The sequence below is a fragment of the Acomys minous genome (assembly GCF_964271855.1).
Source record: "Acomys minous genome assembly, chromosome: 13".
Lineage (NCBI taxonomy): Eukaryota > Metazoa > Chordata > Mammalia > Rodentia > Muridae > Acomys > Acomys minous.
Genome location: NC_140495.1, coordinates 112,213,887 through 112,236,939, shown reverse-complemented (window position 1 = coordinate 112,236,939; position 23,053 = coordinate 112,213,887). Strand labels below are relative to the sequence as shown.

General features: G+C 50.4%; 1 protein-coding gene, 1 long non-coding RNA gene and 2 pseudogenes across 7 annotated transcripts in view; 2 read left to right on the top strand and 2 right to left on the bottom strand.

Annotated features, from left to right (window-relative positions):
* Positions 1 to 3,796: 3,796 nt before the first annotated feature.
* Positions 3,797 to 18,353, bottom strand: LOC311581558. Its single transcript, XR_014773797.1, has 4 exons — positions 18,258 to 18,353; positions 7,039 to 7,116; positions 4,314 to 6,769; positions 3,797 to 3,913 (listed from the first exon to the last, which is right to left on the bottom strand). It is a non-coding gene; the product is annotated as an uncharacterized lncRNA (long non-coding RNA).
* Positions 7,382 to 10,218, top strand: LOC311580748 (H-2 class I histocompatibility antigen, Q10 alpha chain-like; annotated as a pseudogene). The gene is made up of 4 exons (XR_014783552.1): positions 7,382 to 7,531; positions 7,730 to 7,999; positions 8,193 to 8,474; positions 9,945 to 10,218. The product of XR_014783552.1 is annotated as an H-2 class I histocompatibility antigen, Q10 alpha chain-like (transcript).
* On the bottom strand, positions 15,107 to 16,224 carry LOC311581542 (RNA transcription, translation and transport factor protein-like; annotated as a pseudogene). Its single transcript has one exon. The product of its transcript is annotated as an RNA transcription, translation and transport factor protein-like (transcript).
* The window catches only part of LOC311581524 (H-2 class I histocompatibility antigen, Q10 alpha chain-like), a 74,117-nt gene continuing 69,031 nt past the window's right edge, over positions 17,968 to 23,053 (top strand). For 3 of the 4 annotated variants that reach the window (XM_084753888.1, XM_084753879.1, XM_084753887.1), the window contains exons 1-2: positions 17,968 to 18,109; positions 18,309 to 18,574. In XM_084753888.1, coding sequence (XP_084610014.1) covers positions 18,000 to 18,109; positions 18,309 to 18,574 — 376 coding nt within the window. In that variant the 5' untranslated portion in view covers positions 17,968 to 17,999. The remainder of the gene's footprint in view (positions 18,110 to 18,308; positions 18,575 to 23,053) is intronic. The other variant, XM_084753886.1, reaches the window with a different exon arrangement.

Sequence of the window (23,053 nt, the reverse complement as noted above, 5' to 3'; positions counted from 1 at the left end):
ACCTACCTGGAGGGCGAGTGGGTGAAATCGCTCCACAAATACCTGGAGACCAGGAAAGAGACGTTGAGGAGATTCATTTTATTCCCATTTAGACCTTGTAACACGGATACAGGTGTGGAAGGATCATGTGACAGCCCACAAATATGGACAACTTCTCTCATTCATGCAACAGTTAAAAGGAGCGTGAGGGGCCTGGAGAGATGGCTCAGAGGTTAAGAGCACTGACTTCTCTGTCCAAAAGCCCTGAGTTCAAATCCCAGCAACCACGTGGTGGCTCACAACCATCTATAATGAGACCTGGTGCCTTCTTCTGTCATGCAGATGTACATGCAAACAGAACACTGTATGCATCATTAATAAATAAATCTAAAATTTAAACAAAAGAGGGGAGGGAGCTTGAGCAAAGGTCTTGCTGACTTCCAACAGCGCCAACCAAATCCAGAGCAGCCTTAGCACTCCAATTTGTCCCATCCAAAGCATCTTCTGTGTTTATTTCTTGTCTTTTCAGTTTGTGTGGAGGACAAGGCCCTTGCTTGTCCCTGTGTGTGGGGCCTGTCTGTTCTCCTAGGAGGTGTTTTCCATCCTGTCCCCTGCACTCAGGACACTGTGCTGAGAGCATGCATGCCAGCCTCCTGAGCTCCTGCCTCCTTCCAGGGCCCTTCCTGGAGAGTCTGCCCTCCATCCCCCAATCCTTCAGAATCTCACTCTTGTCAACAGAGAAGAAGAATCAACAGGGTCTCCTTGGATCTGGCCCTGGGTCCTGGGGGACTGTGCTCTGCTCTGCTCCACTTTACAACATGCATGACAGCGTCAGGCCCGGCTGTCAGAGGTGAGGGTCTGGCTGAGGACCGACCTCCACAGAGAGACTACATCACCTCACATCCAGAAATTCCTCTTAGGCTCTGGACTGAGGGGTTCTGCTAGGTCAGCAGTTCTCAGCCTGTGGATTCAACTCCTTTGGGGGTCACGTATCAGATCTCCTGCATATCAGATATTTACTTAATGATTCATACCAGTAGCAGATTACAGTTATGAAGTAGCAACAGAAATAATAAAAATAATAATTCTATGGATGGGGGTCTCCACACAGGAGGAACTGTATGAAAAGGTCGCAGAATTAGGAAGGCTGAGAACCACTGGCTTAGGCCCTTATAAGACCCTGCTCCCATGCCACCCACACATGGTTTTCTTTTCTCAGGTGGCAGAGGAAGGAGAGATGCTCAGGAAGCCAGTAAGTGTGGTAGGGGTGGTGTCTGGGAGCCTCGGAGCCAAGGGATCCACGAGCCAAGATGGTGTGTGATCCTGGATCTGAAATCATGACCTTCCACTTCTCCACAGACCAGCACAAGCTGTTAAGGCTGCTGAGTCTGAGGGTCATGCACATAATGATGAAAAGACCACCAAAGTCTAAGTAAACCAGAAGTCAACTGTTTTGGTTTTGTTTTTCAAGACAGGGTTTCTCTGTGTAGCCTTGGCTGTCCTGGACTCGCTTTGTAGACCAGGCTGGCCTCGAACTCAAACCCTGCCTGCCTCTGCCTCCTGAGTGCTGGCCATCACTGCCCTCCCCAGAATGCAACTTGATTCACCACAGAAGGAGCGCTTCTGACCAGCTAGGTTGCAGCTTAGGCTCCAGAGCTAGAACTGTGGCCCCTACGAATATAAGCAGGTTCTTTTTAAAGCAAAAACCTATGAGCAGAGGTAAGGATGAGTAGAAAAGACTCAGCTGTTCTCTAAATCGATGGGTCTGTCCTTGAGTACAGGGCTTGCTCAGGATGTGAGCTTCTGGAGAACAAGGAGGAAACGCAGTGAACTGGGGTGCTCCCCAAGTCTGAGATAGTGCCCGGACACTGTGATGGGAGCGGAAGCTGTACTTTTGCCTTGGAGAGCAGAGAGTGCAGGAAAGCTTTGAGAAGGGAAGTGCGCCAGTGTGGGGGCGGGGAGTCCAGCAGATGAGGAACAGCTTAGTGGTGCTCTGGGCCCTTCAGACCCCCCACCTCCCTACACAGGGGCAGAGTAATCCCTGTAGGAGGTCCAAAGATATGCCTGAGGCTTCCAAACCCCAGGAAGACACAGGATGCTGCAGGTGGGCGTAGGGGGGGGGGGGACACAACGCTAAGCTTTTTCCCTTTAGTGACCCTGGCCCACCTGCAGACTCCTTCCTAAACTAAAAGAGAAGCCTCTTAGCCCCAGGAAAGGGGCTACCAGGAGAGCAGGTGCAGGGAATGGCTGTGCACAGGTGTAGGAGCCTCAGGCAGCTCCGCCCTCCGCCCTCAGCAGCCTGAGGGTAACTCCTGAGGCAGAAGAAATCCCTCCACTGGGAAAATGCCCCAGTCTCTTCCCGTTTTTTATTTATTTTTTAATTTTATTACAAAAAGAAAAGAACATACCTAAATTAACCAGAGCACACTCTTAGTGATTTCTACACAATTAGGGCAGACATTCTCAACCTGTGGAGATTCGCTGTGGATTTTACACTATTAAATATATTTCATGCACTTACCCAGCACCAATACCAAAGGAAGAGAGAACCCGTGAAAGACTTACAACTGGAAACAATTAGTGTTTTATCCTCTTTCATAACCTGTGTCCATCACAGCACTCCGTCCTTTCTAAGGGCAGGATTAACCCTTTCCTCTCTTCATGTCCCACTGGATTGTATACTTGTTTCTTATATGTGCATATTATTGACTGTATCCCCATATATGAGGGGAAAAGATTTTTCTTTCTGAGGTTATGTGGCCTCGCTTTATAGTGCACATTCTGAGTCCATCCATCCTCCTGGGCGCTGTGTGGTCACATTGTTTAGAGCTGAAGGGTGTGCACCTTCACCATATATACAGTGTGTTGTTGCCAATATGACGTTAAACCCCTGTCTGTGTACACAAATCCACACCAATCTAAAACACCGAGCCTTGTCGTTGCTTTCTTAGTCTAAAAGGAGTTGGTCACTGAATCCTATGCTTTTGGATCAGTAGTTTCTTCTATGGCCTGATGGCTCCCACTGCTCTTGTCTGAAACTCCTTATACTTTTTGCTGAACTTGGGCTCCCCAGGGTTTGCAAATGTTGTGAGAAGGGCTGCCATCGGATTGATGAGGGCAAATCCAGGAAGGATGTACAAGGTAATCTTCTGGCTTTGGGGCCTTAGCTCAAGGCTCTGTAGCTCTGGAAACACTTCCACCTCCGCCTGTAAGCTGTCCAGTCCCACAGCCGGTTCTGCAGCCCTTTCAAAACAAGAGACCAGAGTGACATTTCTGGTTTCCCCATTTCCGCCATTTTTTGCTTCTCAGACACTTCCATGTCCACTTGAAACTTTTCCAATTGCTCAGCCATTCTCCCAACCTTTTTTTGAAATGGGATATAGGAAGAGGAACTAGAAAATATAGAAATTTCCTTGGGAGCAAGGCAGAGGAAAGCCCAGTTGGCAGCAGCATCCATTAGTGTTTGGCTGATGCTCTGAAACAGAATACCCATTCCCTCCCACTCTGCTGCCTCCTCTATGGCTTTAGAAACAATGTTTCTCATTATTCCTAGACCCGTATTTGTTGCCACTTGTGATTGTACTCTTTGAGTTCCTTTATTGGGTTTTTATTCCTCTACCTCCCTTCCAACCCTTATTCCACCTCACTCCCTTCCAGCCACAGCACTAGGTAAGAGAGAGAGAAAGAAGAGGGGAGCGGTTAACCTGAGGTTCCTGGTTACCACTGCTGCTCTGGGTTCCAGCTGCTGAGGTTGCAGTCGCTTTTGTTGAATTTCTGGTTTGCTGTTTAACGGTCTGCTGGGATCCTGAGGACAAAGAGTGGAATCGCTCCCAGGAACTGAGTCTAAAAAGGTCAGCGTCTCCTGTCCCCATTAACCTGTTTTCTCTTCTATCTAGGGTAGGTGGGTTGAAAGGGAGGGGTAAGCATTAAAGAACTGTGGTTAGCGTTACCGTCTCGCCAGCAAGAACGACGCTGCACACACAAACAGGATCCTTCTGCAGTAAAGCTTTAATGCATCTTGAGAGGGAGAGCATAAGCTTACAACAAGTAAAATGGAGACCCCAAACAGCAGAAACCCATCCCTTATATAGCTTCTTTCCCAACTGTCAACTGTCCAGCTACCGGCTCTTCCAACCCCCTCGGAAGCTCCGCCTAGGATGTGTCAGTCCCTGATTGGCTGTTGCTCATCAGGCGAGATGATGCCACGGGAGAGGCAGAGCACAACAAGTGGAAAATCCCTTCGCACATGCGCAGATTAGTTGTATTAGCATGGGACACAGGATGTCAGCGCCATCTTATAATGGCGAATGTGAGCGCGGCTTCTCACAAAGAACCAAAGTAAAGTAGGTTGGTAAACGTTCTAAGCCCACAAGCACCTGTGTTATAACCTCTGATCAAAGGTTTACCAGGGATAGTGGCCTAAAGTTTTAAAAAGAGCTCACAATTACTTGTTCTTTCTGAGCTCTGGGCTGTTTGGCTCAACTCAGCAGTTCTGGCTCAAACTCATCTCCCAGCTGATTTGTTTAATCTAGCTTAGCTCTTGGCTCTAATTCCTCTGTTTGGCCTCAAACTAACTCAGCAATTAGCTCTGATCTTCTGGTTTCCTCTAATTTTCTGGGTCAGTCCTTCTTCATGTGAGTTCTCTCTCTCTCTCTCTCTCTCTCTCTCTCTCTCTCTCTCTCTGCAATTCATCTCTCTAGTACCGTCCTGGTAAAACCACCTCGTAAATAGCTTCCCTTTCCACTCTCTTCTTGTGAAATTTGGGCATATGTAGGCTCAATTTTCTTAACAAATGTATATATTTTTTAATTTAAAAAAATTTATTTACTTACACAGTATATTCCCTGCATTTATACCTACAGGCCAGAAGAGGACACCAGATCACATTATGGGTGTTTGTGAGCCACCAGGTGGTTGCTAGAAGTTGAACTTGGTATCTTTGGAAGAGAAGCCAGTGCTCTTAACCTCTGAGCCATCTCTCTAGCACCTTAACAAATATATTTTATTATGAATTTATTAACTGAAAGTACCTCAATTATAGCACAACTAACCCTAACAATTGGAAAAGAAGACTAAAGAATACAATAATGAAACCATAAGGATATCAGATCCAAGGAATGATTCTCCTGGCGTAAACAGCAGGATTTCTTCTGCTGGAACCTGGAGCAACCAGAACCCAGAACCTCAGCAGGAGCCCGGAGCACCAAAGCCTTTCCTGGAGAGGTTCCCTCTAGTAGTAATGAAAAGCCAAAAGTATGCCCAGTCTTGAAAGGACCCGCCTCTTGTTTTTGGTTCTCATTTATACCTCCTCTCAGAATTTGTTCAGGGATATTTTTCAGCGGTGGCTCGACTTCTAAGGGGATAAACATCACCTGCTCTCTCACAAGTCTTTTTCTCATCCTCCACTTGTGATCTAAACAGAAAACATGTTTATTTCTCCGTCAAAGCAGGCTAAACAGGTTACAAAAATCCTAATCTTATTTGATGGAGACCAGCTCCACGAACGTCTTGAAACAGGTGGGCTACTGCTCTGATGGCAAGTAGCCTTAAGAAATGGGCAGACTATTGCTCTGGTGGCAAATAGCAACGGTTTATTTCTTAAGCACAGCTTTTATACTGTTCTAAGTAGCATATTCTGGCTTGGTACATAACATTAGTTATTCACTAATTTACCAATAACAAACTTGGTTCTCATACCTATTAGACTAAACACGTTCTGAGAATCAGCCAAGGGAGAAAATTTCACGAACAAGAAAGAAGATAACTATAAGCCTTCCCTCACCTTGAACCAACAACTGTTTCACTTTATCAAGAAGTTCTCAAGGAGTTACTGCCAAGACTTCTGGGAGCAGAGCCAGAGCCACCCAACCCTTCCAGGAGGGGCAGCCCCTGAGCTCTTCCCCAAAATCCATAGTTAACCCTTTCAGGCCGATACTAAGTAGCAGTTCTCCTCACTTATTAAAGCTACTAACTCATTGTAAACTGTTGAAGACATTTATAAGGTAATAGTCACCTTATAGATGGTCAGATTCTTCAATGTGCTCAGAACTATACGGCAGTCACGCCAAGTCCTCATGTAATGAGTTACATAACAAGCTTTGCTTCGCCTCCTGTGTGCATTTTCAATGTTAAGCCTAAAACAAGTAGCCAAAAATGAGCAAAGGTTGTTTAGTTTAGATATACTTACTAGATAATGACCTTCAAGACTTTTCAGAGATCTGATGAATATGGAGTTAAAAATGTTAATGGAAGCCCCGTGTGGTGGCACAGCCTTTAATCCCAGCACTCAAGAGGCAGAGGCAGGCTGATCACTATGAGTTCAAGGCCAATCTGGTCTATACAGAGAATCTAAGACAGCCAGGGCTACACAGAAAGACTGTTTCAAAAAACAAAAACAAACAAACAAAAAATATTTAATGGAAAAATCTTACTATGAAAAACAAAGACCCCAGCTCCTAGAAGTGACCCCAAGGTCTCCACAGAGATGATGGGGCACAGAACGCCAACGAGAGCTTGCCAGCCACTGTCCAAGCTGTGGACAAGCAGGACATGGGGAGTTGAGTGTCTTCCTTTGAGTAGACAAAGTAGGCCTGTCTCCCACGTTCCTCCTCCACAGGAAAGTCGGCTGGGCCTTCTGAGCCTGGAGCAAAGACTGATGCTGCCCTGGGACCTCTGCCCCAAGGACATCAAGACTGAATTTGTAGACCAGGGTGGCCTGAAACTAACAGAGATCCGCGTGCCTCTGCATCCTGAGTGCTGGGATTAAAGGTGTGTGCCACCAATCCTGACCCTTAAAAAAAAAGATTTATTTATTTATTTATTATGTATACAATGTTGTGTCTGCATGTACATGGACCTCAGGAAAAGCAAATAGCCACTGCTCTCAAACTCTGAGCCATCTATCTCTCCAGACCCCTCCCCCACACCCCCACCACCTCTGTCATTTTTAACAGGACTGTGTATGCCTGCTTGGTTGGCAGGTGAACACAGCCGGGTCTCCGTGGGTCTGTGTGGGGCTTGCAGGCCAGCGCCTCTGCTTTAAGCAGAAGCATCTCTCACCTGCATCCCCAACTGCCTGCTGTTGTCTCTGTGTTCCCAGAAGCGGCCTTTCTTCTAGAAGACTCCAGGGTCCGACTTCTGAAGAGAAGGAAGAGGAAGGGTGGAGGGAAGGACAACATGAGCCTGGCCTCGGGTCTCTCCTGGTGTCCAGACAGCTCCTGGCTGAGAACGCTGAGACGCCATGACAAACAGTGCTCTGTCCCTCAGCACAGAATTCTGGCTAAGTCTTAGTCTCCAGGTGGTGAGGTCTGGGGAGGGGATTCCCCAACTCCCCAGTTTGTCTGCTTCTGTGTCAGGTCCCTCTGCCCGGACACTGAGGACAAGTCCGCAGTTCTCACCCCCATTGGGTGGCGCGATCCCGGGGAACCAAGGAGCTACAGAGTCCCTGTGGACCTTTTGCCTCAGAGGCACCAGAACCCAGATGGGGCGATGGCACCATGCTTGCTGCTCCTGCTGCTGGCAGCCGCCCTGGCCCCGACCCTGACCCGCGCGGGTGAGTGCGGGGTCGGGAGGGAAACGGACTCTGCGGGGAGGGGGGGACACCGGGGAAGCCGCGTCCCCGCGTCGCCCACCAGACCCTCCGCCCCCTGCTCCACCCGCGTCCCGAGCCCCGCGCCCTGCTCCCCTCCCTGCCCGCGCCCTGCCCGTGGTCCGGGGAGGAGGTCGGGGTCTCACCGCGCGCCGCCCCCAGGCTCACACTCGATGCGGTATTTCACCAGCGCCGTGTCCCGGCCCGGCCTCGGGGAGCCCCGGTTCATCTCTGTCGGCTACGTGAACGACACGGAGTTCGTGCGCTTCGACAGCGACACGAAGACTCCAAGAATGGAGCCGCGCGCGCCGTGGATGGAGCAGGAGGGGCCGGAGTATTGGGAGCGGGAGACACAGATCGCCAAGACCACGGAGCCGACTTTCCGAGTGAACCTTAGGTCCCTGCGCGGCTACTACAACCAGAGCGAGGGCGGTGAGTGACCGCGGTCAGAGCTCACGTCCCCTCCACGTCCCGACACCGGGGCCGAGACGCCCGGGTCCCAAATCCCAGATTCCGAAGGAGAACCGCGCGACCCAGGACCCGTTTCCCTTTCAGTTTGGAGGCGTCCGCGGGTGGGCGGGGCCGCGGGGCGTGGGTGATCACGTGGGAACAGCTGGGCGGGACTGACGCGGGGTCCCGCAGGCTCTCACATCATCCAGTTGTCACGTGGGGTCCGATGGGCGCCTCCTCCGCGGGTACCGTCAGTTTGCATATGATGGCCTCTATTACCTGACCCTGAGCAATGACCTGAAATCGTGGACGGCGGCAACGCGGCGGCTCAGATCACAAAGTGCAAATGGGAAAAGGATTGGTGTTGCATAGAGATACAGGGTCTACGTGGAGGGCGAGTGCGTGGATTGGCTCCGCAGACACCTGGAGACCGGGAAGGAGACGATGCTGCGCACAGGTGCGCACAGGTGCGGGGGTCGCGGGCTCCTCCTCCCTCTGCCCTCAGCTCAGTCCTGAGGAAGAAGAACCTCAGCTGGGATGACGCCCCTGTCTCTAGGGAAACAGTGTCCTGGGTCTCCTGATCCACCATTGCAGTGGCTACACTGACTCTCCGGGGCTCAGCCTTCTCCCTGGACAGCCCCCAATCTCTCTCAGACAGAAAGAAGATCCCTGACATAAAAACAGGGGCTCCCTTCACTCTGCAACCCCTTGTCAGCCATGGTTTCTGCCAGGCCCGGTTGTCAGCCCACACCCACTGTCGGTAGAAACTGATTCCTGTCATGTTGAGTGTTAGCATTACAGGTCAGGACCAAAAGTCTCCTTTACCTGATGGGAGACATGGACTCCTACTCTAGACTACGCCCATTTGCTTGCCCACCCCAGTTCTTTCTGTTCCTAGAGTGGTCACATGAGCACTTATGGGATGCCCTTGACAAATATTAATTGGTAGAATTTCTTTTCTTTCTTTCTTGTTTGTCTTTTTGAAGGCATTGTTTTGCTTTTAGATTTTCTTCCTCATCGGAGGAGCGATATTCTTTCTCCATCCCCTTGTATTATCGTTTGCATCAGTGTCCACAGGTGTGAGGAGGGTTACTCACCTGGGTAATTAGACAAGTTAGTCAGGGTTCACTTTAAGGAGAAAGGTTCCTGTGAGCTTGGACTATTTCCTGCCAGAAGTAACCATCCAGACCCTCCTGCTCCCCCTCTGCCCCAACAAGCTGCAGTGCTCCCCCTAGTGAGTCAGGAATTGACCTTCCTCAGAGGCAGGGGCTTCCCCAATGGAGGACTGGAGTGAGAGGGAAGATCCACTCCCCCTGTGAGCTGCTGTGTTCCCAGTGGGTGCTGCACTGGGCCCACAGCACACTTCAGGGATCCTGTGTGACTTGCCTCGTATCTGTCCCTCCAGGGTCAGGGGCTGGGAGTCATTTTCTCTGGCTGAGTGTGAGAGGTTCCCCACGTTTCTGCTGCACACTCTGGAGATGACTGTTCACTAGGACAGACAGTGAATGCTGGTCAGCAAGATGGACACATGTTTGTGCCTCAATGGTGGCAGCAGCAGTTGGGGGCACCCTTCATGTAGCCCCTGCCACTCATTTCTGACTTTGACATTAATTTAATCACATGTTTAAATCATTTTCCTTCTTCCATGGTTTTACTACCTGTCTTATGCTATAGAACATCCCATAAGGAAGCCCATGCTGACCTGCTGCCTCATACGGATCCCCTCCTAACTTCTGAGTCCTCCCCTGCCCACAGGAAAATGTGCAGTTCTGTGCTGAGGGGAGCAGCTCTGCCTGCAGGTTACTGGTGTGGTGACAGTCCAACTGTTCAGACAGACACATAGTTCAGTGTCATCACTGACTTAACTTTGTCTTTGCAGATACCAATTTATCTTGGTCATTGTGGGATTTCTTAAATCTCCCAACAGACCCCCAAAGGCACATGTGACCCATCATTATGGATTCAAAGGTGACATCACCCTGAGGTGCTGGGCCCTGGGCTTCTACTCTGCATTCATCACCCTGACCTGGCAGTGGGATGGGGAAGAACTGACCCAGGACATGGAGCTTGTGGAAACCAGACCTGCAGGGGATGGAACCTTCCAGAAGTGGGCAGCTGTGGTGGTGCCTTCTGGGATGGAGCAGGATTACACATGCCATGTGCAACATGAGGGTCTGCCTGAGCCACTCACACTGAAATAAGCTAAGGTAGGTGTGGCTGCAGAGCTCGGCTCAGGGAAAGCTGGAGCCTTCTGCAGGCCCTGAGCAGATCAGGGCTGAGAGCTGGGGTCATGACCCTCACCTTCCCTTGCTTTCCCTTCCCTTCCCAGAGCCTCCTGAGTCCAAGGTCCCCATCATGGCAATCATTGCTGCTCTGGTTGGCCTTGGAGCTGTGACCATCCTTGTGGCTGTGGTGGCTGTTGTGAGGAAGAGGAGGAGAAACAGAGCTGGGAGAGGGCAGGGCCTGAGTTTTCTCTCAGCCCCTTTTAAAAGTGTGTTCTGCCTCAATAATGGGAAACACATGAACACCCTCAGTACTCCTGTCTCAACTGGGGCTGCTGTCAGTTCTGGAAACTTTCTAGGACTGGGGTCTTCTCTGGTCTCTCACAGCTTTTCTTCTCACGGGTGGAAAAGGAAGGGACTATGCTCCACCTCTAGGTAAGTATGGGCACCAGAGTTGTCCCTGAGGCCCTTGGGTGAAGCTGGAAGTGGTGAGGAGTTCAGCCAGCCCACAATAGCCCCTTCAACAAAATCTTTTTTAAAAAATTATTATTATGTGCATAGACACCTGTAGGCCAGAAGAGGGCACCAGATCTCATTATAGGTGGTTGTGAGCCATCAAGTGCTTACTGGGAATTGAACTCAGGACCTCGGGAAGAGCAGTCAGTGTTTTTAAACCCCTGAGCCATCTCTCCAGCCCCAGTAAAGTCTTTTGACCCCTGTTTGTACCTTGTAATTATTTTTTTCCCTAGGCGTGACAGCAACCGAAGCTCTGGTGTGTCTTTCCCAGATTGTAAAGGTGACACTCTAGGGCCTGATTTGGGGAGGGGCAAAGTGGATATGATTGGGACTCAGGGACTCCCAGAATGTCCCTTGAGTGAGCGGTGGGCTGTTGGGATGCTGTCCTCACAGTGGTTGTTCCTGACTCTCCTTCTCTAGCATGAAAACAGCTGCCTGGAGTGGAGTGAGGGACAGACCATGTGTTCAGGTCCCTCCTGTGACGTCCAGAGCCCCCAGTTCTCCTTAGCAACAGTGTCTGATGCTCCCTGTGATCCTATGGGCTCCATGTGAAGAAGTGGGGAGCCCAGCCCAGCCCTGCACACCAGGACCCTCCCCCTGCACTGCCTGTGCTCCCTTCCACAGCCACCCTTCCTGGTCCAGCAGGCAGGAGGAGACATCTCCATCCTGTCAGCTCCCTGCTGCCCTGAGCTACAGCTCCTCATGTCCCCACTGAGACTAATAACTAGTCCACGTAACTAGTCCACATAATAACCAGTCCAGCTGGTCAGTTATTGAGGGGCCGAGGGGGGTCGCAACCTGTGGTTAAAGATATGGGCGAGAGAGACGCAGGGCTCAAGCGAACAGTAGCTTGTCAAGAGCCGTTTATTGAGGGTGGGGGCAGGCTTTTTAAAACCTGCTTTAGGGAGGGAGGGGTAAGCAAGGAGAGTAAATGGAAAAGTACAAAATCTTCTGGGGTTGAGCCCCGGGAACATTTGCAAGGGGAGGTGTCTTTCCTAGGTGAGACAAAGCAGGATGTCTCTGTGGTTATCTCAGGATCGGATAGCTCTCTTCTCAGGTCTAAGCCGGATGCCTTGCATGCCTAATGAGTGGCCCAGCAGGATGTTTGCTGCAGATGCTGAATGGGTGGGGGTCGGCCACAGGCCGTTTGGTCCCTAGCAGACTAAGAATCTGAATGTGGACTTGATTGTTCACATCCTTGACCTGTGAGGGGTTGACTGTTGGGTAAATGAAAGGATTGAGAATTCTTACAGTTTTGTGAAGGAAATAAATGGTAGATAGAGAACCTTCCAGAATCTGTGTCACTAAGCTGTGATGTGGCATGTGGCTGTGATGAGGATGTGGCAGCTGAGTGTGAACAGGCTGTGTCCAGGTGAAGCTAAGTGTGAACAGGCTGTGTCCAGGTAAGCTAAATGTGAACAGGCTGTGTCCAGGTAAAGCTGAGTGTGAACAGGCTGTGTCCAGGTAAAGCTGAGTGTGAATAGGCTGTGCCCAGGTGGAGCTGAGTGAACAGGCTGTGCCCACATGGAGCTGAGTGTGAACAGGCTGTGCCCAGGTAGAGCTGCGTGTGAACAGGCTGTGCCCAGGTAGAGCTTAGTGTGAATAGGCTGTGTCCAGGTGGAGCTGAGTGTGAACACGCTGTGCTCAGGGGGAGCTGAGTAGGAACAGGCTGTGTGCAGGTGGAGCTGAGTGTGAACAGGCTGTGCCCAGGTGGAGCTCAGTGCATTGCCATCTTTGACAGGGTCACTCCTCAGCTCTGTCACCTCCTGGCTCTGTTCTCTTCAGTGCTATGAACCACATGCTGAGATTCTGTGATCACAGGGACACAGTGGAGTGGTGGCCAGAGCCTTGTCCTGTCCCCTGGATTGTGAGCCCCAGGGCTCCAATCCTAGCTGTGGCTCCTGACTTTGTCTTCTGGTTTGGAGTTTTTTGTTTCATTTGGTTGGTTTTGGTCTTTGGTTTGCTTTTGGTTTTTGGTTTTTTGAGGCAGAGTCTCTCTGAGTAGCAGCCCTGGCTGCCATTTGTAGACCAGGCTGGCCTCGAACCCACATAGATCTTCCTGCCTCTGCCTCCTGAGTCCTGGGATTAAAGATGTTGGCCACTATGCTCGGCTAATAACTGAGTTTCTAAAAAACCAAACCTTCCACTACAGGAGACAGACAGACCAGAGACATGGGGTCCACTCCACAGCTGCCCTCCACATCAGTCTGGATCAATGGGGCAGATGCTGCTGATTAACTCTTTACATTCTGCAGAGCTTTGAGTAAGAGCAGTCTCCATAAGCGCATACAAGTGAATACTGAGTCACCAGGCAGTGGGGCTCTGTGAAAGGATTAGAAGGATTGGGGGTGTGTCCTTGTCATAGGAAGTGCATCACTGGGAGTGGGCTCATGCCAGGCCCAGGCTTGCTCTGGCCACTGCTCCAACCCCATGCCTGCCTGCCTGCCTGCTTTCTGCCATGCTCCCTACCATGGTAAGCATGTGCTGAGGCCCTGATACTGTGAGCAAGCCCCAATTGAATGCTTTCTCTCTTATGAGTTGTCTGGGTCATGGTGGCTCTTCCCAGCAACAGAACAGTGTCTAAGGCACCATCTCATCGTGTCTCCACGATGAGCCCCACACAGTCCAGAGCCAAGTGCTCCCCCAGCCACCTTCAGTGACCCAGTGCCAGCAACCACACCATCACCAGCCACCAAGTGAAACACATTTCCCCTGTTGCCCTCACCTTCATCGTCTGCTCCTTTTCTGTTCCATTCCCAGTCAGAGGCAGCCTTGTGTGACCTCCCCCTAATAAATCTCTCTCTTGAGGTCTGTTGCCTGCTCTGATCGTTGAGGCATCCTTTGGCCAACATTGGTGCCATGCCTTGGTGGGAAATCCTGAGGCCTTCACTCCCTTCCCTTCGGGGGTCAAAGCTGCATTGGGCCCTTTCCTTATTTCCAGTCCACCCACACCAGACCCCCTTCTGGACCACCAAGTCCTTGGCCTCCACGCATCCCCAGCAATTGCTGAGGGACCCTTCTCTCGTGGCTCAAATGCTGCCCTGAGTCTCGGGCACTCGTGGAGGTGAAGGTGCCCATCACACTGGGGACAGGATTTCTCCTGCTTCCTGCTCATCTCTCTTTGTGCCTGGGCCTGTGCTCTGTGAGCTCCCTCCCCTCTCACTCAGCTCCCAACATAGACCTTACAGAAATGCTCTCTGGTGGGATTTTGTTTGCCACCATCTCTCTCTTCCTCCACACGCTCGGTTATATCACAACAGCGTGGCCTCAGTACAGATCATTGGTCAAAAATTGTTGTACTTGATCTCCAAAATCTTACAGATTGTAACAACTGCAACTGCACGGACAAAGGATCCCCCAAATATCTTATATCGGCTCTACACTTTCCCTCCTTTACACTCCTAGAAATAATTTTTACTATTTATTTAGTTCTTTTACATACATGAGTGTTCCATTTGCATGTACATCTGCTGCCAGAAGAGGGCATCAGATCACATCATAGATGGTTGTGAGCCACCATGTATGTTGCTGGGAATTTAACTCAGGACCTCTGGAAGAGCAGATAACGCTCTTAAGCACTGAGCCATCTCTACAGCCACCTCCTAAAAATATTTTATCTCTATGATTTCTCTGTGTTCTGCTCTCAAAAAATCTCTTATGATTATGCTATAAACTCTCTCAGAATTGGTAAGTTCATTGGGTGTGGTAAATAGATAAATCTGTAACAAAAATTGGCTTTAATCTTATAGGTAAAGGCTTGTAACTAAAATCTGCACACAGGTAATCATAACTTGCTGCAACATGTTATATCTAATTCAGCTATGTGTGTGTATGTGTATACAACTTGGAGTCAGCCTTTATTTAACTAACACACACACACACACACACACACACACACACATTGTGAAAACAGATGTTTTAAAATAGCAGCCATGGGCTGGAGAGATGGCTCAGAGGTCAAGAGTACTGACTGCTCCTCCAGAGGTCCTGAGTTCAATTCCCAGCAACCACGTGGTGGCTCACAACCATCTATAATGTACTCTGATGCCCTCTTCTGGCCTGCAGGTATATGTGTAGGCAGAACACTGGATACATTATATTAAATAAATAAATATTTTTTAAAAAATAAAAATAAAATAGCAGCCATGTGGTGCTCCTTCATCTTGGCTGATGACCTCATCAGGATGTAAGCGGCCACATGGCTGGCCGCCATCTTTACTAAGGCTGAAGGATACATGCATATGACCTCCACATTTTACGACGAACACATGATATAAAGCAACAACTCTAGAAGGTTTTAGTCCTACGAACTTTCTAACCCAGAGGTGAATCATATATGTAGGACATGTAGCAAATATACCATAAGCATTTATCATCATACAAACACTGATGCCAACCCTCAGCACGCGAGACTTGCTGCTGCCGCCTGACTCTGAGTAGAGATACAAGGATGAACAGAGAGTTCGTAGGACTCAATCTCCTGGGATGCTCCCTTAAAACATGGCATCTCCAAGCACACACTGGTGTACACGGTTCCCATGACTAAGCAGGTGAGAAGACGGCATCCAGACGTGATGCTCATCTTCCAGCGTTGCCCGGCCTGTGGTCTGTCTTTGGATCGGCACCTATTGCATGGACAGCCTCTATGGCTTCATGGATTTTCGTCTGTAGCTCCTCAATGTGCAGCAACCTCAGGATCTGAGCAGCTTTGTTAAGAACTGCATCTCCTGTGTCAAAGCCAAGAATACGTTTGTCTAAAGAAGCAGGCAAGCCCTCCTTTGCTTGGTTTGCTTTAGCAACTGCAGCCTGAACCAAACTACGAATTGCCTTGAACATGACCAAGTTGTCATCATGTCGCTGAATCTGAAGGAGTTGAGCCAGAGCCAGGACGCCAGCCTTAAAGTCAGGACTGTTTACGTCCAGGTTGATCAACGGCTGTGCGTTTTTAGCTACACTGTCATGATTTTTTTTCTGTTATCAGGTACTAAGTCCTTGTATTTTTCAGCATTATCTCCATATTCAAGTCTAACAGCTAACCCAAGGGGCCAGTCGATGGCTTCTTGCTGATCTTGAATCTTGAAAGCACAGTTAACATCTTTGAGATGCTTTCGAAGACCTTGGGCCAGTCTCTGCTGTGAATATTTCTCACGTTTCCTCTTATCTTCAATCTTGTAGTGTCTGATTTTCTGGTCTTCAAGCCAAACAATAAAGTTTCTAAATTCTGTTTCATCTTGCAGTTGAAGCCTGCGGGGCTGTGGTAGTCCAGGGCCATGAGCTTGCGTCGGAACATAGTCCCCGCTGCTGCTCAAGCTGGCCACCCAGGCCTCTGCCAGGACAGGAGAAGTGAGGCTGGGCGGTGCAGGGACCAGCGACCAATGCTCAGAGTCTTTAATGTGCTCGGAACTATACTGTAGTCATGACAAGTCCTCATGTAATCAGTTACATAACAAGCTTTGCTTAGCCTCCTGTGTGTGTTTTCAATGTTAAGCATAAAACAAGTAGCTAGAAACAAGCAAAGGTTGTTTAGTTTAGATATACTTACTGGATAACAGACTTCAAGGCTTTTCAGAGATCTGATGAATATGGCATTAAAAATGTTTAATGGAAGGCCTTTGTAGTGGCCTAGGCCTTTAATTCCAGCACTCAGGGAGGCAGAGGCAGGTTGGTTTCTATGAGTTCAAGGCCAGCCTGTTCTATACAGAGAGTCCAGCACAGCCAGGGCTGCACAGAGAGACCCTGTTTCAAAAAACAAACAAAAAATGTAATGAAAAAAGCTTCTTATGAAAGACAAAGACCCCAGCTCCTAGAAGTGACCCCAAGGTCTCCACAGAGATGATGGGGCTCAGAATTCCAATTAGATCTTGCCAGCCACTGTCCAAGCTGTGGACACACAGGACATGAGGAGTTGAGTGTCTCTCCTTTGCCTAGACAAAGTAGGCCTGTCTCCAAGTTCCTCCTCCACAGGAAAGTCCGCTGGGCCTTCTGAGCCTGGAGCAAAGACTGATGCTGCCCTGGGGCCTCTGCCCCCAAGGACACCAAGACTGCCACAGAGGAACCTAGGGTGACTGTCAGGTAGCTGGTCTCTATCTCTTTCTTTCTTTTGTTCTTTCTTTCTTACTTACTTTCTTTCTTTCATTGACAGGGTTCCTCTGTGTAGCCTTGGATGTCCTGGAGCTCACTCTGTAGAGCAGGCTAGCCTCGACCTCACACAGGGTTCCTCTGTGTAGCCTTGGATGTCCTGGAGCTCACTCTGTAGAGCAGGCTAGCCTCGACCTCACACAGGGTTCCTCTGTGTAGCCTTGGATGTCCTGGAGCTCACTCTGTAGAGCAGGCTAGCCTCGACCTCACACAGGGTTCCTCTGTGTAGCCTTGGATGTCCTGGAGCTCACTCTGTAGAGCAGGCTAGCCTCGACCTCACACAGGGTTCCTCTGTGTAGCCTTGGATGTCCTGGAGCTCACTCTGTAGAGCAGGCTAGCCTCGACCTCACAGAGGTCCGTCTGCCTCTGCCTATTTGAAGTTCTAGGATGTAAGGTGTTCCACACCCGGCTCTCTGTCTTTTAAAAAAATAAAATTAAGACTCACTATTTATTACGTATACAATGTTGTGTCTGCACGTACAACTGCACGCCAGAAGAGGGCACCATACCTCATTATATGTTACACATGGACCTCTGGAGGAGCAGACAGTGCTATTAACCTCTGAGCTGTCTCTCCAGCTCCCTCACCTCCACGCCCCATCATTTCTTTTCCTCTTTCACTCATTTTCTAATGAGGGCTCTGTATATCTGCTGGGCTGCAGGTGACAAGAGCCCGGTCTCTATGGGTTTGTGTGGGACTTGCAGGCCAGCGCCTCTGCTTTGAGAAGAAGCATCTCTCACCTGCATCCCCAACTGCTTGCTGTTGCCACTGACTCCATGGTCCGACTTCTGAAGAGAAGAGGAAGGGCGGAAGAAAGGACAACATGAGCCTGGCCTCGGGTCTCTCCTGGTGTCCAGGCAGCTTCTGGGTCAGACACCATGACAAACAGTGCTCTGTCCCTCAGCACAAAGTCAGGCAAAGTCGCCAAGCAGTGAGGTCTGGGTTGGGGAATCCCAGGGCTTAGGATTCCCTGTCTCCCCAGTTTCACTTCTGCTTCTGTGTCAGCTCCCTCTGCCCGGACACTGGTGACGAGTCCGCAGTTCTCACCCCCAGGCGCGAGATGGGGAACCAACCAGCGTCGCCGTAGGCACCGGTTATAAAGTCCATGCAGCCCGCGAGGCTCAGACGCGCCCGGATCCCAGATGGAGGCGTTGGCGCCGCGCACGCTGCTCCTGCTGCTGGCGGCCGCCCTGGTCCCGACCCAGACCCGCGCGGGTGAGTGCGGGGTCGGGAGGGAAACGGATTCTGCGTGAAGGGGGGGGAACCGGGGAAGCCGCGTCCCCGCGTCGCCCACCAGACCCTCCGCCCACTGCTCCACCCGCGTCCCGACCCCCGCGACCTGCTCCCCTCCCGGCCCGCGCACCTGCCCGGGGTCCCGGGAGGAGGTCGGGGTCTCACCGCGCGTCGCCCCCAGGCTCACACTCGATGCGGTATTTCCACACTGTCGTGTCCCGGCCCGGCCTCGGGGACCCCGGTTCATTATCGTCGGCTACGTGGACGACACGGAGTTCGTGAGCTTCGACAGCGACGCGGAGACTCCGAGAATGGAGCTGCGCGCTCTCTGGGTGGAGGGGTGGCCGGAGTATTGGGAGCGGGAAACTCTGATCGTCAGGAACAGGGCGCAGACTTTCCGAGAGACCCTGAGGACCCTGCGCGGCTACTACAACCAGAGCGAGCGCGGTGAGTGACCGCGGTCAGAGCTCACGTCCCCTCCACGTCCCGACACCGGGGCCGGAGTCCCAAGTCCAAGATTCGGGAGAAGAACTGTGACCCGGGACAGTTTCCCTTTCCGTTTTGAGGATCCCGTGGGTGGGCGGGGCCTCGGGCGTGGATGATCACGTGGGGACAGATGGGCGGGGCTCACCGCGGGTCCCTCAGATTCTCACACCTTCCGGTGGATGTGTGGATGTCACATGGGATCCGAAGGGCGCCTCCTCAGTGGATATGAGCGGTTCGCCTACGATGGCCGCGATTACATCGCCCTGAAAGAAGACCTGAAATCGTGGACGGCGGCGGACGCGGTGGCGCAGATCACACAGCGCAAGTGGAGCAGGCTGGTGCTGCAGAGGGAATGAAGGCCTACGTGGAGGGCGAGTGCGTGGATTGGCTCCGCAGACACCTGGAGACCGGGAAGGAGACGCTGCTGCGCACAGGTGCGGGGGCCGCGGGCTCCTCCTCCCTCAGACTGTAGGCTGGGCTCAGGCCTGAGGAAGATGAGCCCTCAGCGGGGATGATGCCCACCTCTCTTCCTGATTTTAATTTTTTTTCTTTCTACTTTTCTTACAAAAAGAGTGACAAAAAACCAGACTGAAATTAACGCGAATGAATGCTGTACATCCCGGTGAATACAGTGAGAGTGGCTATTTTAAACCTGTGGAGATTCGCTGTTCGTTATCAAATATAATTCACGCCCTCACCCAGCACTAACACACAAAAGTAAGAAAATTAATGACAGACTTAGAACTAGAAAACAACTACTTTATATCCTGTTTCATAACTCAAGTCGATTCCTGCATTCAGTCTTTTCCCATCGCACGTCATTTACCCTTCCTTGCTCTCTCCTGATCAAGTTACACTGTACACACATGGGCACTCGTTTGCATATACACATATGTGGGCTACTTCCCACATATGAGACAAGACGGTGTAGGTGTTCTTTCTCAGATTGTGTGACGTCGACTAATATTACACATGCCAAGTCCATCCATTTTCCTGAGTAATTTGTGATGACTTTTGTTACAGCCGAATAGCGTTCCATGTTATATGTACACCAACATTTCATTATTCACTCAACTGTTGGTGCACAACTGGGCTGAGTCAAATCCTTTGCTCTAGCGAGAAGGCAGCACTAACAATGGAGGTGCAGATCTCTCTACAGGACGGCGTGGAGGTCTCCGGGTATAAACAAAAGAGTAAAACAGCTGGGTCATGTGGCAGTACTAGTTTAAATCATTGACAAAGATTTCCACAATGGCTGTATTGATGTGCACCCACCAACAGTGACCTGGTTCCTCGCTGTCCACGTGCTCTCTGTCATTTGTCCTCAGATTTGCTGATGACGGCCATTCTGACCAGGGTGAGGTGTTATCTCCAAGTGCGTTTTCATTTTTGTTTTATTATTTTATGTGTGTGAGTGTTTTACCTGCAGGGTTGCATGTGCACCAGGTGTGCGCCTGCTGTCAGAAGAGGGCGACAGAGCACCTGGGCCTGCAGGTGCAGGCAGGGCATCTGACCCAGCTCCTCTTAGAGCAATAGGTGCTTAGTCTCTGAGCCAGCTGGTCCTTAAGTAGCTTTGATCTGATTGTCACTGGTGGGAAAGATACTGAACACACTGACGGTGGTTATTGGCCACTTGTGGGTTTTCCTTGTACTACAAAGAACTGTCTTCTGAGCTCCCCGGCCACGTGTTGGGTGGCAGTTTCACTGCTTCTTATTTACTTTCTGGAGTTCTCTGTAAAGCCGGCTGCAGTCCTTGTCTGCAGGGCAGCTGGGACAGGCTTTCTCCTCCTGTGGCTCCTGTTCTCTCTGCTGGTTCAGTCCTTTGCTGTGAAGAGTTTTTAGTCCCTCGCTGGGTCCTGTGATGTTGCTGTTCTGTAATAAGCTCCTGCCCACCCCACCATCTTGAAGGAAATCCCCCAGGTTTTCTTCTTGAAGTTTGGGTGCTTATTTCCAGTTTACTTTTGTACAAGGTGAGAGGTGAGAATCTAAGTTCACCCTATCAGATAGAAAAACTGTGTTGCAGAGTCCTTTGTAGAATGGGCTCTTTTTCTTTTCTCAATGTTTGTCTTGCATTTGTTATTGAAAATGGAATCTATGTACCTTTGACATTTTGTTTGCGGGACCTGTGCTCTATACCTTTGATTTTCCTGCCTATTTTATGCCAGGTCCACGTGTCCTTGTCACTATGGCTCTGCAGTATAATGTGAGGTTGGGATTCCAGCACCTCCAGCTCTTACTCCTTAGGAGGGTTTGGCTGTTCTTGGTCTGCTGTATTTTTCTACAGCTATCAAATTAATCAGAATTTTTGTAGCATTGCATTAAATCTGTAGATTAATTCTAACAGTATGGTCAGCTTCGCAATACTAAATCTGCCAGTCCGGAGGCAGGGCTTGTCTTTCCAGTGTCTACTGTCACCTTCTTTCATCTTCTTTTACAGAATCTTGAAGCTTCCATTTAGAGTCTTTCATTTCCTTGGTTAGATATGTCCTTGGCTCTGAGACGTTATGCTCAATGGCTACTTTATCCTAATTTCCTTCTCTGAGTGTACAGTGTTTGTATAGATGAAGCTTGCTTTTCTTATATTGGTTTGTGTCCTGCAACTACAGGTGTTTATTAGATCCATGAGTTTTCCTATGGGCTCAACTGGGTGTTTTAAGTGAAGAATCGTGTTGTCTGGAGAGAGCCACATGTCGTCTTCCTACTTTCCCCCCATCTGCCTCCTTTTTGTCTAATTCTGAAAGTAAGATGAGCCAGCAGTGCAACAAATAAGATGGTGGAGAGTGTACATCCTTGTCTGTGCCCTGACTTAGAGGGAACTCTGGGTGTCTCTCCTCTTGAGATGGCTTTCCAATCTCTCCCTCTCTCTTGCACACGGCAGAGATTTCTCTCTCCTGGGTCTCCTTACCCTTTACCAGAGACTTACACTCCCAGGCTCACCTTTCTCTCAGGACAGCTCCGAGGTGTCTCAGGGAGGAAGGAGAGAAGATCCCTGAAATGACCAGAGCAGGTGACCCTCAGTCTCTGGTCCTGTGTGAGCCATGGCTTTGGTCAAGCCCTGCTCTCTGGCCAAACCCAAGGCCTCTGGAGAATGGCTGCACAGGTGCTGAGGCTCTGCCCACCAGTCAATGGGAGAGGTCACTTTCCCTAGAGGGCCACCTGGAGTCTCTGACCCTGACCTCCTTCACACAGATTCTAGAAAGACCCATGAATTAGAATATCCAGACACTGCATCTCAGGTACAGGGGATTTTTACCCCTCCTACACCCCATTTAGTCCCTTCCTGGGAAGGTCTCATGGACCCTGCTGAGTCCCCAAAAGAAAGCAAGATTCCTGACCTTTCCAACTTTTCTCCTCAGACCCCCCAAAGGCACATGTGACCCATCACCCCAGACCTGAAGGTGACATCACCCTGAGTTGCTGGGCCCTGGGCTTCTACCCTGCTGACATCACCCTGACCTGGTGCCAGGGACCAAACGGCCCGTGGCCGACCCCCACCCATTCAGCATCTGCAGCAAACATCCTGCTTGGCCACTCACTAGGTATGCAAGGCATCCGGCTTAGCCCTGAGAAGAGAGCGATCCGATCCTGAGATAACCACAGAGACATCCTGCTTTGCCTCAACTAGGAAAATCCCTCCCCCTGCAGATGTTCCCAGGGCTCAACCCCAGAAGATTCTGTACTTTTCCATTACTCTCCTCGCTTTCCCCCGCCCTCCCTAAAGCAGGTTTTAAAAAGCCTGCCCCCACCTTCAATAAACGGCTCTTGACAAGCTACGGTTTCCCTGAGCCCTGCGTCTCTCTCGCCCATTCTTTATTCACAGGTTGCGACCCCCCTCAGCCCCCCAATAACTGACCAGCTGGACTGGTCATGTGGCGCCCAGACGTGGGGCTCGAGGTGCGGGTTTCTCCCCGAACGGATTAAGGGAACGGTCCACTGGATTTTTCATGACCAGCCGAGCTCGCCCGGCGGCCTCGTCATTAGGTGAGTCATCCATTCGCAAATCTCAAGAATGGGCCATTCGCTGTCCAAGGAAGCAAAGAGGCTTAAAGGACATACTCAGAGAGAGGGGTATTAGGGTAAAAAAGAAACATTTGATTGAGTTTTTTGTTTTTATTGACCAGACCTGTCCCTGGTTCATGATTGATGGACCTACTATTCATTCTAAAAAGCGGCAGAAGGTGGGACGAGAGCTTAATGCGCTTATCCAAAAAGACGGTAATGCAGCGGTGGCGAACAGTAATTTTTCTTATTGGGGCCTTATACGGGACATAATTGAGTCCGGCGAAAACGAAAGCGGACAGAGGCAACTCCTATCCGTGGCTGAACTCTGCCTGCGCTCAGTCCTCCTTCTTGTTCCTCTTTGCAGGGTTCCTCTCTTACGCTCATTGACATGTCCCCAGACTCTGTTCCTCCTGCATCCTCAAAATCTTCAGAAAATCC